Source organism: Coturnix japonica, chromosome 1 (assembly GCF_001577835.2).
Source record: "Coturnix japonica isolate 7356 chromosome 1, Coturnix japonica 2.1, whole genome shotgun sequence".
NCBI classification, from domain to species: domain Eukaryota; kingdom Metazoa; phylum Chordata; class Aves; order Galliformes; family Phasianidae; genus Coturnix; species Coturnix japonica.
In genome coordinates, this window is record NC_029516.1 from 142,733,556 (window position 1) to 142,751,351 (window position 17,796).

At 36.0% G+C, this 17,796-nt stretch overlaps 1 protein-coding gene across 6 annotated transcripts in view; it reads left to right on the top strand.

The window, feature by feature from the left end:
- The window catches only part of PCDH9 (protocadherin 9), a 697,873-nt gene that overhangs the window by 186,304 nt on the left and 493,773 nt on the right, over positions 1 to 17,796 (top strand). Inside the window, exons 3-4 of one of the 6 annotated variants that reach the window (XM_015851671.2) lie at positions 906 to 978; positions 1,965 to 3,338. The exons of 4 other annotated variants lie outside the window; for them this stretch is intronic. In XM_015851671.2, coding sequence (XP_015707157.1) covers positions 906 to 929 — 24 coding nt within the window. In that variant the 3' untranslated portion in view covers positions 930 to 978; positions 1,965 to 3,338. Of the gene's footprint in view, positions 1 to 905; positions 979 to 1,964; positions 3,339 to 17,796 lie in introns of those variants that run through there. One more of the 6 variants, XM_015851672.2, reaches the window with a different exon arrangement.

Below are 17,796 nucleotides of genomic sequence, written 5' to 3' on the forward strand. Positions count from 1 at the left end.
AATGGGGGATGCACAAATCCAGTCAGCTAACTGTGGTGGAGTGAAATACAGTAAAGTACAGGACAACTATTCTGTGAAAGAGAAGTGCAGAGCTCTAATAGTAGCATTTCAGTAACAGCAAATGAATCACAATAGTGACTCATTTTTTACACAGTCGTTCTCCAAGACTGCCCAGATGTTTCCAGAGAAAAAACAAACAGAACAAATCAAAGAACAAAATAATCAAATAGCCAGAGCAGGAAGAATCCAACTCTAGACATATTTTCTCCAAATTCCTTTCAGAAGTATTGTCTTTTAAAATATGAAACGCAGGACATAACCTTTCTTTCAAAACTTTTAATGGTTAGTCTCTGTAAGACTCCCAAGAATATCAAGAGTTGTAAGTGCCTCGTCCTTCTTTGAATCTTGGTAAGCTCTTGACATCAGTGACATCCTGTGGCATTGAGTTCCATAATCTAATTATGTGTTGCATTAAAAAGTATGTCCTTTTATCACATTTGGAGCTGCTGCTTTTCACTTTCACTTAGTGTCCTTTTGTTCTTGAATTATGAGATGCAGGACTACTGAAGCTCCGGATCTATTTTCTCTGCCACTTACCATTTTTATACTTTCATCATATCCCTTCTTATTCATCTTTATTCTAAGGTTAACAATTCCTTTTTTTTTTTTTTTTTTTTTTTTTCCGTCTTTTCATATGAAGTCTTCTCTCTATGCCTAATTATCACAATCACTCTTCTCTGAATACCTTCTAATTCGGTAATATCCTTTTTGTGATGGGGTGACCAGTGCTTCACACTATTCCTGAGGAGGGAAAATTATTGATTCATGTAATGACATTATATTTTCTTTCTTATTCCTAGTTCATTTCTTATGCATCATAACATTCTACTTGCTTTTTTGAACAGGGCTTTTCGTTGAACAGTCTGTAGTGGGGCCCAGATGTTTTTTCTGAGTTGGAGCTATTAATTGAGATATCAGGTGAAGTGAAAGATTTGTTGCACTTTTTCTCACCAATGTGCTTTACTTTGCATTTAAATAAATGATTGTCACTTTCAAGATTGTCTATCCATCTAGTTTGGTCAGCTATACCTGAAGTTTCTTGTCTTCTTCAGGCTTGGTTAAAAGATTATCTATCTATCTATCTATCTGTCTTTCTGTCTGTCTGTCTATCTGTTTATTTTGTGCTGTTTGCAAATTTTGCCCCATTACAGATAATTTTTTCTTTCATGTTAACACATTTAGAACACCTGGTCCTTGTATGGCCCTTGAAGCACCCTGCTGTGACTTTTTTTTTTTTTTTTTCCCTGTAATGAAAATTGTCAATATATGTTTTTTATTTTTTATTTTATGCTTGTTGTTGTTGTTTTAATCTTTGGGAAATTTTCTACTTCATTTTCATCCTATCTCAGAATGATTTAATCACTGACTGAGATAGAGAGGGGGTTAGTCTCTTGATAGAAGCCTTGCTCTCAAGGCCTTGCCACATTTATTCATTGAATCTAGCAAGGTTGAAGACTGGCTATCTTCACAATTAAAGCTAAACGTTCTTCAGTTATCTACGCTCTTTATGACCAAAAGTATGGAAATTCAAGACAGAGAATGAAGAGTAGTTAGTATGCTAGACAGATGCATGCAAAAATAAAAAGATGGAAGCAAGCTTTTAACATAGCAGTTATTAACGTTGTCTTGGTGAAAATCCCAGCAAACCAGTATATAATCAATCTAAATAGGTAAGGGTTTAAAGATTACAAAAACTGAAAAGGAAATTCCAACTCAAAGCTGTAGGCAGCTGTTACTTTTCCAGAATTTATTCCAAAATCTGATATAAACGAACGTATTTTCAGATTTCTAATCCCCAGAACTCTTGTGGAAAAGGGGAAAGGCAACCCTTTTTTTAGGCTGTATATGTCCTAACATCCCCTAGGCCTGCTTATTTCCTGGTATCTCTCTCTTTTTCTCTCAAGCGTTCTCCATCCTCTCCCTGAGAGAGTCAATGTCTGCTTCATCCACCTGGCTGCCTACTGCATGCAACAGACTCCACCACTTTTCTTCACAAAGAAGATTGCTTGTAAAGAAGAAGGCTTCTCAGATACTTTGGACACCTTGCACAGATGTATGCCACTGCCTTGAACTCAGAAAAAGAGAACCTGAGCATATTGGTGGAAATGTGGTCAGTCACTTACAACTCAGACCTTACCAGTTTGGTAAAGGAAATAAGGACAATTAGAACTTCCTGTGATATTTCCAGAGCTTTATCTGAAGAAAATGAAGTATTTTCCATACAATACTATGTCCAGCCCTAAAACAGTTTTGTCTGGAATGGAGTTTGAGAACAGGTATCATATCTCTATTTTTTGAACAAGCTTATTAAAATGCTAGCAACATCTCTACAGCTAGTATTGGAGTTTAGTGAGATTTTAAGATAGAATATCCACGGCTATCAATGGACCAATTATAGATACATATATATATGTTTAAATCGTTGTTGAGCAAGCTAATTTGATATAATCAAATATATGACACTGAATTATAAGAGTGCAACAGTAAAAAATAACCACTCTCTTCTGCACAGCAACACACACACACACACACAAAAAACCAGCATAATATAACACAATCAGAAATATAATTAGAGATTTTTATTTGAAGAATAAGAATAGTAACATAATGGTGCTCTTCACTTAATTTTTAGAAGATTCTAAAATGCCACAGTGTTTGTGCGGCATAAGAATTTGAAAGAGATAGAACACAAATTGCACTGTCATACCTATTAATGAACATAATACATTATTGATCAAATATAAGAAATTGTACTGTGTAGTATTTAGTTAATTTAGGAAGAAAATATGTATCAAATATATGAGCTCACTGCAATGAACAAAGGAAAGCTAAATACTTTTCACAATATACTTGAAAAATTAACAGCAACTTAAGAAAAAATCACATCTTTACAGTTTACCAGTCAAACATAAGAAAATGGATTAATGTTAAGTGATTGAAGGATGAGTTTTGCTGAAGCAATGCATATGGAAAACAGTGTGAATACTGTGCCTACTGCTGTCTTTGTACTGAAAATATCCATACTTTGCATTTGCTGTGGACTAGTATAACTCCTGAAATATGTGTGTATCCAGGTAGTGTTAAGAGATTAATATATGTCTTCCTAAAGGCATGTCACCATTTGGGAGAGTATCACAGAATGTTTTTCAACATCATTAAGATGCTGCCACTCATTAAATGGAACGTGTATCCCACTATTTTTGTTGTAAGCCCAGATAAAATATATCAAGAAATAAGCATTAAGACTGTAACTAAAATAAACCCATATATTGATAATATTCCATTGAAGAGTCGATGCATTTTTCACGGGATTTTTTTTTTTTCCTCCCCACTTTCTTTATTCTCTACAACATGTATAACATAATATGAATGTAGAAAAGTTTTATCAGTGCTTTTCTGTCAGCCTTCTTGGTTTTCTGCTTACCGTAGAAGGATGAATATTCCTCTGTGTTCCCCAAACCTCAGTAGGATAATGAAACTCATGAGATACTGCATTTTTTCAAATGTAGTTTTAATACCTTCCTTCCATTCCTCTATCTTGTTACTGTCTACTCATGACTTCTTGAAAATGGTGCCTTAGTTATTTTTTTCGGTGTGCAAATAATAAGTGAAGCAACACAGTATAAATAAGCTTTACAGGACTATGCTGGCTAACACCCCCCTGTGTTTAGTTGGTTCTGTTTCATATCCTTAAATTTATGAAACGAAACACGTTAGCTTCATTTAACGGGAGTTTCTATGAGTATTTGAGTATTTGGAGCAGGCTTAAGTGGTATTTGTTTGTTGTTGTTGCTGTTGTTTGTTGTTGTGCGTGGTGTTTTTTAATCCTAGCAAACAAATAGAATTAGAAGATGTAAAAAATAACCCATCTGAATTTGAAATGAAATAACTTTTTTTTTTAAAATTTTTTTTTTACTTTTTTTTTTTTTTTAATATTACTATTAATAATATATATTAACAATATATGGCAAAACATTATTTCCCAGTTAAAAGAAAAAATAATTAATCTTACAAGGGAAACATTCTAACCTTGTGTAAAATAAGATTTTAATGAAGCAATAGTCTGAGCACAAAAATCTCTACTTTGGCTTGACAATCTCAGATTATTTAAGTTGCTTTTTGAAATTTGTCCATAATATCAACTGAGAAATTTGAGATTTAAATAGGGTATATTATATAACATATTTCCTCCTCCCAGTGGAATTGATAAATCCAAATAAGTATCTCTATCATGATTGGCAGTTTATATGTCTTTAGATAGATTTAGTTATAAAAAACTGTTATTTTTACTTAAAACCTGCTTCAAGGTACATTGCCTCTTTTCATCTCTTTGTGGTTCTGCATAAATTAACAATTTCTAATAATTAGTGTGGCAGAAATTATACTTGATTAGGAACAAAAATTAATGTTATTTTCATTAAAATTATTTTCATTCATTTTACAAATAGAAATTAATATTCATTGCTAGATGTACATTTCTACAAAGAACCCTGGACAGTCTTATTCCTTTAAAAATCTTTACAGAATATTATATTATCTATGAGTTTACCAACATGACTCCTATTAATGGAATTCCAAGACAATGCTAATGTCTTGGAATAATCCCATAACTTTCTCCCTACTATTAATACAAGGCATTATGTATTTTCATGCAGTGGACAGTCCACATTTAACTACACATCCTTTTCATCTTGCCTGTATAAATTTTCTGTAAATTATGTGTGCATTTTGCAAGTGAGTTAGAAAAAAATGTCTTCCTTTGCTGCCTCTCATCAAATTATCACATTTAACATTCTTAAACTAATTAAATTGGTACTTGATACATATACTGATCAAACCTATTCTTATGGCTGTGTTAAAAGGCAGACTTTCAGAAGCTGACCTTGATTTACTTGCTATTTTTGAATGGCTTGCAACTTTCGATATGTTGAATTACATGTGAAATATGGAAACAGATAGTTTTAACATTAAATCCTGGTAGTAAAGACCTTGAAGTCTTAGATAACTTAATTTGTGTAAGAGATGATAAACTAAACAAAATCAGTGATATACTAGGAAATCTTTCTGATATAGATAGTGCAAGCCTTTCTGTGTCACAAGAGATATTAAAAAAAAATAAAAAAATAAAAAAAAAGGCATATGAATAGTTCCCTTATTTTTGTCAATCTGGAATCCATTATTAAGCAAATGTATGATCTTTGTCCTCTTGGTAACAGTATTTAGCACAACATGAAATGTGTTACTCTAGTCATGGCTCTAATTGGCATCTTTGTTGACAGTCTCAGAAGAAAGGTCACAGCATGGCTAGGCATGAGACCGATGTTACTGTCTTGCTTGTAGATGCAACCTCCTTGGCTGAATGGGGTAATTTATTGACAGATATACTTCTTAGAAAATTTCTATGGGTAAATAATTTATACATATTTTTTTTTCTTTTCCTTTTTTCTTCTTTTATGCTTGTTTTAGTGCTACAGGCAGTGTGCTTGTGTTAAGACTAGGTGAGAGAAAGTGAAATGGAGGTGCTAAGATAGATAGTGAAAAAAAAATATCTGCAGCTTGAACATTTAGTGAACTCAATCACTGTTGACAAGAAATGTTTTACTCAAGCATAGTAAGGAAATGCAAGGAAGCATAACTACTACCTAGACTGATATACTTTAGTATTTGGAAGAAGAAAAAAAAAAAAAAAAAAAAAAAAAAAAAAAAAAAGTAGATATTAGAACACCTACATTTAAAAATGTCTATTCCATATGTAGTCAAATTCTATGAGGCAGGCACTCCTAGAGGGTGATTCAGAGTCCTAAATTAGTTGACTAAAGTTAGACAGTGTGAATGCCTCCCACAGTAACAATATGTTGCAGAGGGACAGAAAGGAGGCAAGTGAAGGGAAAGGAACACGGAGTGATAAGGGCTATAAAGGACTATAAATTAAATAACTCTAGAGCAAAGTTTAGAATTTGTTTCAAATAAATGGAGGGTTTTTTTGTCTGCATTTGTTAACAGGAAGATCAAAAAGTTTGATAAAATGCGTGCTCCAAACCTGGTAGCATCTTCATAGGTAATCAAACAATAGTCTTATCACTTTCAACTGTGAATTTCTATACTGCATTTATTACATTTTTCACTGCAACTGTTCTCCGAGTTCCAGCCCATACTTGAGAATTCACAGACATATATAAATAATTACTTCTTGAAAGAGCTTATAAGAGAAACAAAAATAATAAGAGAAGAATAGGAAGGCAAACAAAGGAAATAAGAATGTAATGATCTGCCCAAAATCATCAAGGGTATTGACTCTTTCTTAGTATACCAGGAACTGTAAGCTGTAATACCCATGATTCGCATGTGTGAAAGCATTTCTAATAGACACAACTTCGGGGAATTCATTTGTTTAAAAGAGCTTTGCCTTTAGTAAAAGAGCAAATATTTATACCCACAAGTAATGGCACCACAGTGAAGAATCTCATTTGTATTCATGATTGGATAGAGCTCTTGAAAAGGTAGTCCTTTCAGAGTATTTATGACTCTTCTATTCTTGATTAAAATAATTCATTTGGTTTGTAGGCACTATTTTAGGGAGAATTAAAAAATTCTGTATTCATTTGTCCATAAATTCTTAGCTCATTAGTCACTGTAAAAGTAGATGGCAAATCTTAATCTTTCATCCTCAAAACGAAAGGTTACTAAAGATAGATAGACATTGTATATGTCACAGTCTTGCAATTTTTTTGTGTTTAACACCTATTCAGAACTCTTCCTGGTATTTAACAGGAGTGTCAAGGAGCTTTCTGGCATGCATGGGCTTACATGAACACATAGTAATATTGTATATTTATTCATTTACCTTCCTACCATCTGTTATCTTGTATTCTACAGAATTAAGACAACAAAACCAAACCAAACAACACATAATCATCTATTGTGATTCCTATATCTCTGAGCAATTTTCCATTAGATATTGTCGTCATTGTGACCTTTATTAAAAATATTGTGGATTGGGGAGTAAAACACTGAGATGAAATGGGATGGGGAAAAAAAAAAAAAAAAATCTGTTAAAATTGGTGGAGACATTATTTCATTTGCTATTCACTTAAATGGACTTTCACTTTCTTGACTCACTATAATTTGGCTCAGTTTAGAAAGTTTGGAAAGTTCATATCCTTCGTCTCTGTTAAAACTAATATGTGAGTCATAGGTCATAGTTTCAGTATTTTCCACTTGTAAATTGAATCACAGAACCATAAAATGGTTTGGATTGGAAAGGACCTTAAAGATCATCTAGTTCAAGCTCTCCTGCCATGGGCACCTTCTACTACACAAGATTGTGCAAATCTTCATGCATCCTGGCCTAGAACACTTTGAGAGATGAGGCATTCACAACTTCAGAATACACTAATGTCAATCTGTGTCCCATAGTTACTTCTGCAGAAGTATACCATATTGGAATAAAGCAATGTTCTCTTGGTAGAATTTTGTAAATTGCATCATCAGTTTACAGGAGGATCCGGGGAACTGCAGGCCTGTTAGCCTGACCTCGGTTACAGGGAACAGATTGTCTTGAGGGAGATCATGCGGCATGTGTGGGATGACCGGGGGATCAGGCCTAGCCAGCATAGGTTTGTGAAGGGCAGGTCCTGCTTGACCAACCTGATCTCCTTCTATGATCTAGTGACCCATCTGGTGGATGAGGGAAAGGCTGTTGATGTGGTCTACCTAGACTTCAGCAAAGCCTTTGACACTGTCTCCCACAGTATTCTGCAGAAGCTGGCAGCCTGTGGCTTGGATGGGTACACTCTTGGCTGGGTAAGGAGCTGGCTGGAGGGCCGGGCTCAGAGAGTGGTGGTGAATGGAGTTAAATCCAGCTGGCGACCGGTCATGAGTGGTGTTCCCCAGGGGTTGGTGCTGGGGCCTGTCCTCTTCAATATCTTTATTGATGACCTGAATGAGAGTGCACCCTCAGTAAGTTTGCAGATGACACCAAATTGGCAGGGAGTGTAGATCTGCCTGAGGGTAGCAAGGCCCTACAGAGAGATCTGGGCAAGCTAGAGAGCTGGGCTAAAACCAATGGGATGGGGTTCAACAAGACCAAATGCTGGGTCCTGCACTTTGGCAACAAAAACCCTGGGCAATGCTTGGGGCAGAGTGGCTGGAAGACTGTGTAGAGGAAAATGGACCTGGGGGTATTGATTGATGCTCGGCTGAACATGAGCCCACAGTGTGCCCAGATGACCAAAAAGGCCAATGGCATCCGGGCTTGCATCAGAAACAGTGTTGCCAGCAGAAACAGACAGGTGATTGTCCCCCTGTCTCAGCACTGCTGAGGCCGCACCTCAAGTACTGTGTCCAGTTTTGAGCCCCTCACTGCAAGAAAGACACTGAGACCCTGGAACATGTTCAAAGGAGGGCAACAAAGCTGGTGAGGGGTCTGGAGCACAGGCCATATGAGGAGAGGCTGAAGGAGCTGGGAATTTGCAGCCTGGAGAAGCAGAGGCTCAGGGGAGACATAATTGCTCTCTATAACTTCCTGAAGTGAGTTTGTAGTGAGCTAGGGGTCGGCCTCTTCTCTCATGTCATTAGTGATAGGACCATAGGGAACGGTTTCAAGCTATGGCAGGGGAGATTCAGGCTGGATATTAGGAGGTATTACTTCTCAGAAAGGGTGGTCAGGCACTAGAACTGCCTAGGGAGATGGTGGAGTCACTAACCCTGGGGGTGTTCAAGGAGAAACTGGATGTTGTGTAGAGGTATATGGTTTAGTGGGAGCTATTAGTAATAGGTGAATGGTTGGACTGGATGATCTTCTAGATCTTTTCCAGCCTTGGTGATTCTATGATTTTGTGATTCTATGATTCTATCATTTGGCTTTAGGTTTGGACTAGGCCAATTGCTGTAGACATATTGTTACTGTATATATTGTACTGTGGAGAAAATCGAGCATTCTGTGAGATTTTAAATTTGTTGGATTTTATTGGTCAGAAGACTTCATCTGGATACCTGTTAATTAGGAGGAAAAGGGAAGTTTCAACTTGCACTCTTTCATTTGGAAACAGGCAAGGAGAACATTAGGCAAATTATCTTTTGCCTGAAAATACTGAAATAAACAGACACTTCTCTTGTTCAACAAGAAGGATTGATTTTTTGGTTTGCTACAGAAGGGACACAGGCTATACATGATATTTGATTGCTATAGTTTTCTTTAGACAGGCTCATAAATTTTGCCTCTAAAAGAGAGAAAATAAAGAGCACGTTATATTGTCACACATTTAGCAAAGTGAGCTTGATAACTATTACATATTTTTTATGGTTCTAGGAAAACAAAACAACAACAACAACAACAACAAAATGCTAACTGCTTAAGCAGTGGGGGATTAAGATTTACTTATGGTAACTTTTCTTAACAAGTCCTTCCATGGCTGAACTTCTGTATGTACTTAGTCATTTTAATGCAGAGAGTATTCAGATACATTAGAGCACATTGAATTGAGAGTGTATTCTTGGTTAACAACTGCAGAAATAGCTCATTTTTTTCTTTTGTTCTGAAGTAAAGAGATAAGCCCTTTCAATTCACTGTTGTCAGATTTCTTTTTGCTCTTGAGCAGGAGATATGAGTATATCTGTGTCACTGGACGTAATACCCTAGTAAATGTCCAAGTCAGAGACCACATTCCCAAAAGGATCCAAATTCCATGTTTTGGCAAGAGGAGGACATCTGCCATATACTCTTCTCAGAGTCCTACTAATCCTGGATAGAAAAACCAGGACACACACTCTGGGCAGCAGATGCATCCATGTTCCAAGAGAGTAAGTTTACATGCAGCTGGAGTATTCTGAGCCACATATATTGTGTGTGGTTTTCTACTTTCTTATAATATGCACAATAAGAATTTTCATATACCTGCCTCTGTACAGACTTACTCTAACTTAAAAGTCTTATCATTTTTACATGCCTGAGTGACATAGGTGTACCTCAAAATGAAGACAGTATGCAGTATTTTCTGAAAAAATACCAAAACAGCTGGTTTCTCCTTGTAGTTTAAACAGGCTTAAATTAAAAAAAAAAACCAACAACAAAACAAACAAGCAAACAAAAATAACCTGCTGTTAAAGCTAAACTTTTTATCCTTCCCTCCACCAAAGAAAAGTGATTTGGTAATGAAGCAGAGAGAAGAAAACCACCTGTGAAATGAAAGCAACCATTGTACAAAAGCTATGTTCCTCTTGTTACCAGTAATTTAAAACTAAACTTCAAGATATTGTTAGTGTCATTTACTGAACCTTGTGTATTCATTCTATAGAATATATACTGCTTAATATCTTCAAAATGTTTGGATCAACTTCTGTCCTCGTGTGTAGCTCTGCACCCTTTGGGAAAAAACAGAAATATCAAAAAGCATTATTCATACAGAATAAAGGAGATAATAATAATAATAATAATAATAATAATAATAATAATAATAATAATAATAATAATAATATCTTATATCCAAATGTTTACTGAATTTTTGAATACAAGACTAAATGTTCCATAGAAATATGCAGTTTCTATTATAAAGTGTGTATTCTTATCTGAGATTATTCTCTATTTCCTCAGGTCATCTAAAAAAAAAACATAGTCTAGGTGAATAAGATTGTGTTTTTGTCATTCCTACAGGTAAAAATTTCATTTCACTGCTTATGTTTCCATGCAATCCTAATGTCTAAGTATAGTAACATTTCATTATTTGATGAATAAAGTCCTTTCACAACATCTTTAGGACTTGTAAGTGAGGTAGCAGGTGTTACACAGTTAGACTGAGGATTTCATACACTTAGAACTTCAGCACAAATGTATGCTTTGTCTTCTGTGCATTAGATTGTATATAAATAATCTGTTTCCTGATTTCCTGAAAATATGTAAATTTCAATGGAAGTTTTAGGATCATCTTCCCTTTTACCGTATTTTAACCATTTTTGTGCATTCAGAAGGATGACAGCTGTGTGAATTCCAGAAGCACAGACTGCAAGAGAAGTTTTCAATGCATCTCATTGCCCTCTGGTTTTACATGTTGCTTATCAAAACCTGTTTTCTTATGATGGCTAACAGTGTAACATGTGGCAATGTGAGAGGGATAGCTGTTGAACACTAACATTTTAGAGTTCTGGAAAAAAAACATGCTAAGTGTTTACTTTTTTATATCGACTAATGGGGGGAGGAGGATTTTCTGGCAGTTTTAACAGTGTCATTTACAATCGTTAAGTTTATTTTAGTAGAAAAATATAGAGCAGCTTGATTGAGTTGTAGTGTTGAGCTGTCCTGCCTTATGTAATCCAAATGTTTTTGAATTAGAATTGCTTGTGGAAATCTTGAGTGTCTCTGAAGTGGTACAGCAGGGCAGGGGCATATTGATTTTGACTAAGGAACTTGTAACCATTTTTCCTAGCCAAATTATATAAATTACTAAGGACAGCAGTTCTGTAAGGAAGCACAAGTGGAGATGCCATAGATACTGCAGCAGAAAAAAATATATCATCTGCCTGCCTGCCTTTTGTTTCCAAAGTCTGGCCTTAAAAAATTAAAGGACAGGAGAAAAATAAATTATTAATAGTACTCATGAAATTTTAAAGATACAAACATATCCCGAAATATAGTAGCAGGAAAGTGATAAGTCCACACCCTTTCTATTTTATTTATTTATATATTTTCTTTCAGTAGTGGACACATTCATGCAACAGCACTCAAGCATAGCTTCTTACTGCAGGTGCTTTTCCCATTTTGGGAGTTCACTGCCCTTGTTTTGTTAGCCTCAGCATTTTGAAAGTGTTGGCTCACCCGCAGTGCTTGCAAATATATCACTGTCCATGCTGCCTTTGCTTTTTGTATTTACTGGTGTCTTTTGCTTCAGGGTTTCTGATGCCCTTGAGAAGCTGTGTCCATTTTTTACATCTGAAAGGGTGCCAATTCATTTATTAAGACAGAGTCTGTGAGGCCTGGATAAATTTATTCTATCTAACATTTAATAAAACATTAAATTAAAAATGTGACTTATGCTGTGACATGCCTAACATTACCCTTCCAAGGTTTATATTGGAGAGTTGCAGGGCCCCACTCTCTAGTAGGTAACATGCTATCAATCTAGCTCTGAGGTGACAAGGCCACTGGTGTTTTCCTGTGGAGGTTGTTTAGTAATTAATTTTTCACTGCTAGTATGTTCAATTAATAGCTCACATCATTTAAGGCTAGTTTAATAAGTTTATGAGTTCCTTATAAATTCTAATAATGATAACAGTTAATAAAAGAATAATTAATTTGTGTTTGGAGATCTTAAGATCAATCAAGCAAATTAGGCCTAAAATATGACTATTTTTTTACAATGTTTTATTGTTTATTTTTAACTATAGATATGTTACCTTGTGTGTATAAGCCTATATATCTGGCAAATTGTGTAATTTTTTAGTGTTTTACTTGCCTTATTAATTTAAGTCTTTAATCTGAGGATGGGGCAGGCATATAAAGTGGTACATTAAATCAATATTATGTTGCAGATGATGTCTCTGAAGAGGTTGCTATTTATGAAGGGGAATGCAATAATAGGAATAATAAAAAGAAATTGTATTTTGATCTTTCTGCATGTTATTATAATGCTGCTCACCCATTTTAAAAATAACATACAGCTCTCCTTGTAAAGGCAGCCCCTTGCACAGAGCTTTGTCACATACTCAAAATGTGAAGTGTTTTGGTTGGTTTTTTTTGTTTTTTTTTTTTTTTGTTCGTTTGTTTGTTTTTGAAGGAAAGGAAAAAAGAAGTCCAGATAGGGAAGTCTTGTCAGTTACTATTAGGATTCAAGAGAATCAGCCCTACAAAGAGAGAGTCTGTTGCTTAACAGGCGTTTGCTTGGCATTTAAAATAGATGGTTGTGGTCTCGTTAGAGTTGCTGATAGTCAGGGATAACCTTGTTAAGAAAGTTAATAAAAGAGGAAGGTACATTTGGTTTGTATTCTTGCCTTATGTCTCGTTCAAGGTTTCATTTTCCACTTCTTTTCAAAATTCTTCATATAATCACTAGAACTGGTGCAAACAAGGTGATTTTGTGGCTTCATAGTTGTTTCCACAGCTCTTTATTACTTCACACACAGTATTCTGGTAAGGGATTCAAAGGACATTTTTTCATTCTTGGCTCTGCAACTATTGTACTGAGCATGCATTCACTCCACTATATATCCATTTTCTACATCTGTAAAATATAAATCAACCTAATGTCCTTAGTAAAATATTTGTATTAAAAGTACTGGATAATAGCATATTATATGAGATGCAAAGCAGTAGAAAATTGGGACATTCATTTTTCTAGAACTTCAGCATCTGACTTAAGTTTGTAACAGTTTTTTAATGTAAGTCTGTTGAGACAGGACCTAACAAAAGCTCTATGATATATCCTGAAATTCAGGGAGGAAAAAAATGCAATTTCTTTTATTATCTGGATTTTAAAGAAATCAACCCTAGGAAGGACTATGTACCCAAACCAGTCCCTCGCAACCTATATTGCATGTGATGTTTCAAGGCATTTCTTAAGCCTTCCACATTTCTGCCATAAACCCATTCTACTGCTTCTTAAGCTTTCAGGCAAGGAAAAGATTCTGAGTTAGCAAGTAATCATTGTTCAGGCAGTAGTTACCTGTAGCTGCTGCTCCTGTTTATCTGCTGAATAACTTCCAGAATGATTGTTTTCAGGGTACCTACATGTAGGTGGAGAAAAGAAGTGAAAAGCTTGGGAAATATAGCTTTTGTGGTTATCACACGTAGAAAGATATGCAGGTGGAGAATTATGTTGCACTGTTGCTGAGAATCGAGTGGGAGGATATTGCAGTAAATGTAAGAGAAAAAAAAAAATGGGTGTGGGGGTTTCATAAGATGATGAAGGAGTTGAAGGGCCGATAAACTTCCTCTTGCTGGAGGAGTGAATCATGCCTTAGTTTGGGAGGACTTTATATACTGAGTGCAGGTACTATTTATCAATAACAGGTGCTATCCTTCTGGTGCTGGCAGAAGTGGATTAATAATGTCTGTAATTATATTTATACTGATAAAAATAGGTATTTCATTGTGGTAAGCTGATCAGGTGCTTCAAACTGTATTTATCATGCTGCACACCATCAGTGCTGTTATCAGGGCACTTATTGTAGTGTTTGTGATGTTCAAATTTGGACTCAAAATGACTGCTTATCCTGTGGTAAGAGATTGTTGCTGATCCATTTCAACAAGTAGCGGTTGCCACTCAGTTGCATAGTAGTTGCCACTCAGTAGCAGACAGTGATCTTTTCCTCCCAGTGGTGACTGGTTATCTCAGAGACGCAAGCAGCAGAGAATGTAAATTGCACTGAATGCAAATTGCACCTATTGCATAGCAGCTCACTAGTGGGACATTCTCTAAGTAGGCTTATCTTGGAGCAAGAAGTTTCTGCAGTGACTTTGTGATTCACAGTAGGTGATGAGCAGTGATAGCTTACTACTGGAGTATGTACTGATGTCAGGTGAGAAGCCTGGGGCTGAGAAGATAAGAAAAGCAGTAGGAAAATGGGATTCTTATAGCTAGAAGGGAATTAGGTACTGATATATACATGCATCTGTATACCGTATACAAAAATGTGTATATTTGTAAGACCAAGGATGTAAAAAATGGCCTCGTTAAGATTTTGAAATGGGGGGGGAGGAAGGAGGAGGAGGAGGGGGAATAAAAGAGGCAGGAAGAGAAATTACACCATGAATTATTGCATTGAAAACTGAAGTGGCTCAAGCATTCATTTGCCTCATGCACTCTCACTTAGTCTAACAAATGTCTTGATATTGCTGTTACTGCAACCTACATCATATTCATGTTGTGAAGACCCATGAAATTTCAGTGAAGTCCTTCCTGAAACAAAGTGGGATATTTAAACTCAATACATGTGTGTATACAGAAGTCATTAAATACCTGAGAAGTGTTATTTTCTTAAGGATAGAAGGAGCAATAGGGAGTGGCTTACATGAAGATAAGCATTAGGAATAGTCTGGATAGCAAGGTTTCTTCTTAATGAACAGTAAGCACATAGAAAGGAATGCAGAAGCAGACATATCAAGTTGAAAATATTTAGAGGAAAATATGAACACAAAATTACAATCGTCTCCTCAAAATAAAACAAAACAAAACAAAAACCTACGAAAAATCATTGAAAGTAATACCATACTGAGGAAGCTCAGGGGAGACTTTATTGCTCTTTACAACTGCCTGAAAGGAGGCTGTGACAAGGTGGGTGTCGGTCTTTTTTCCCAGGTAACAGTGATAGGAGTTTTGCCACGAGAGGTTCAGGTTGGATACCCGGAAAAACTTCTCTGAAGGAGTGGTCAGGGACAGAAATAGGCTGTCCATGAATGTGGTAGAACCACCATCCCTAGAGGTGTTCAAGAAATGTTTAGAAGTGGTACTAAGACACATAGTTTAGTGGGGAAACATTGGTGATAGGTGGATGATTGGACTGGATCATCTTGGAAGGCCGTTCCAACTCTTTGATGGTTCTATGATTCTATGATTTTATGATCAAATTAATTTTGACTCCCTACCTCCCTTTGGCTACAAAATCTTTTTTTTTTTCTTCTCTCTCTCTTTTTTTTTTTTTTTTTTTTTGGACATTCTACTTGAAAGCATGTGCTTGTTAATAACTTACAGTATTTGAGGCCTCAGTTCATTTTAAGTTTGTGATAAATGCCATTTCAGATCTATGGCTTTGTAACATAGAGAAAAGGCTGATTTGTTAAAGATAACCATGGCAAATTTCTGGAAAGAATGCTTTGACAGTAATTATTTTTTGAAAAACTTCAGATTTTAGGTGGAAGAATTGCTTTTTCTATTTCCATCTAATCTATTTCTTCAATGTTCGTGCTACAAAGAGAACTCTGGAGGTGTTTAAATGCCCACATAATAAATTTGATGTGAGTTATTTGTGACTCACTTTAAACTTGGGATCAACACAACACATTATTTTTCAAAAAGCAAATTTGCAAATAAAATGTAGCAGCTATGTTTTTATTCACTGAATGGGTTCCTTGATTTTCAGGCCATGCCATAGGGCATCAGAATGATATTTCCTCTGGGTCCTTTTTTAACCATAGGCAGTAAAAAAGATAAAATAAGGGAACTTCAGAAAGCTCCTAAATGGAAATTTGGCAGTATTTATACTGAGCCTGTTTCTTTCCAGCATTTTCTTTAGCAGGGTTAAGCACCGAAGCATGAGAGTTTATTTTCCTAGAAGAAAAAGGTTTACTGTCCAGTGTAGCTTTTGATGGTCTTGTTATCCATATAAATATTTAAACCTCCTTTGAATCCTGCTGAGCTCTTAGCTTCAGTGATATCGTGAAGGAATATAATAAAACATGTTTCTTGACACCAACTTTCTCTTCTCCAGGGAATGAACTACTCATAATAATGAGAGGTTATTCACCATGGTCTTCTGGCTCCAACAGACTTGATCAAATAACTTCCTACCAGAAGCCTTTTATTCCCCAGGACTGAGAAAATGTTCTCTCTCTCCTCTCTATTAATACTGTTTAGGTACTAATGGATTGGTCTTGCAAAATTGAATTCATACCTGCTGACAACTACCATCTCAGGCTTGATTCAGTCAGCCATATAGATCATTTATGGACCACAGAAAGAGTCAGGGCCATGCTTCTTCAAAAATAAGTAAGAAAATGTGGTATGAAGAACTCTGTATAAATCTATATAGGACTTCTAGAAGGTGCACTGAAGTAAAACTAAATTACAAAAAAATAAAAGATTAGAATATATTGCAGAATATGCAGATTAATGAAGTAATAAGAACAGAGGGCCATATCCTGAAAGCACTGTAAGTCATCGTTCCTTAACTGAAGTTGATTTACAACACCTACAGAACTAATCCAGTATCCTTAGTGACAATGTTGGTATGTTCTCCTGGTAACAGAGAGACATGCATCAAAAATGACAGTTGGTTCGTGGGGAACGTTTGCAATAGAATACAGAGAAAAGACAACATGTATATTTACAGCGTGTGGAGAACTTAAGGCTGGAGAAGAAGACCTTCTGGAGTTTCTGTGTTCTGTTCCTTATTGCTAAAGGCAATGACATCATATAATACCATACAATCTTTTTTTTCTTAGACACAAAGTGGTTATTTGAGGGAGAATGATATTTTAACCACAGTTTTTTCTCTGAAAACAGATTGATGGAACTTTTATCACATGCTGCCCTCTGGTTTCCTTCATGATTTGTATCAGGAATGGTGTAGTGAGCAGGACTAGGGAAGCCATCCTGCCCCTATAGTCAGCACTGGTGAGCCTCACCTTGAGTACTATGTTGTTTTGGGCTCCTCAGTACAGAAAGGACATTGAGATGCTGGAGCAGGTCCAAAGAAGGGCAACAAGGCTTGTGAAGGGCTTGGAGAATATGCACTATGAGGAGAGGCTGAGGGAACTGGGGCTGTTTAGTCTGGGGAAAAGGAGGCTGAGGGGAGACCTTATTGCTCTCTTCCAATATCTGAAAGGTGCTTACGGTGAGAGCAGGATTAGACTTCTCACTGGTGACAGATGACAGGATGAGGGGAAATGGCCTCAAGCTGTGCCAGGGTAAGTTGAGGTTGAATATCAGGAAAATCTTTACAGAAAGGGTTAAGCACTGAAACAGGCTCCCCAGGGAGGTGGTTGAGTCACCACACCTGGACGTGTTTAAAAAACATTTGGATGTGATG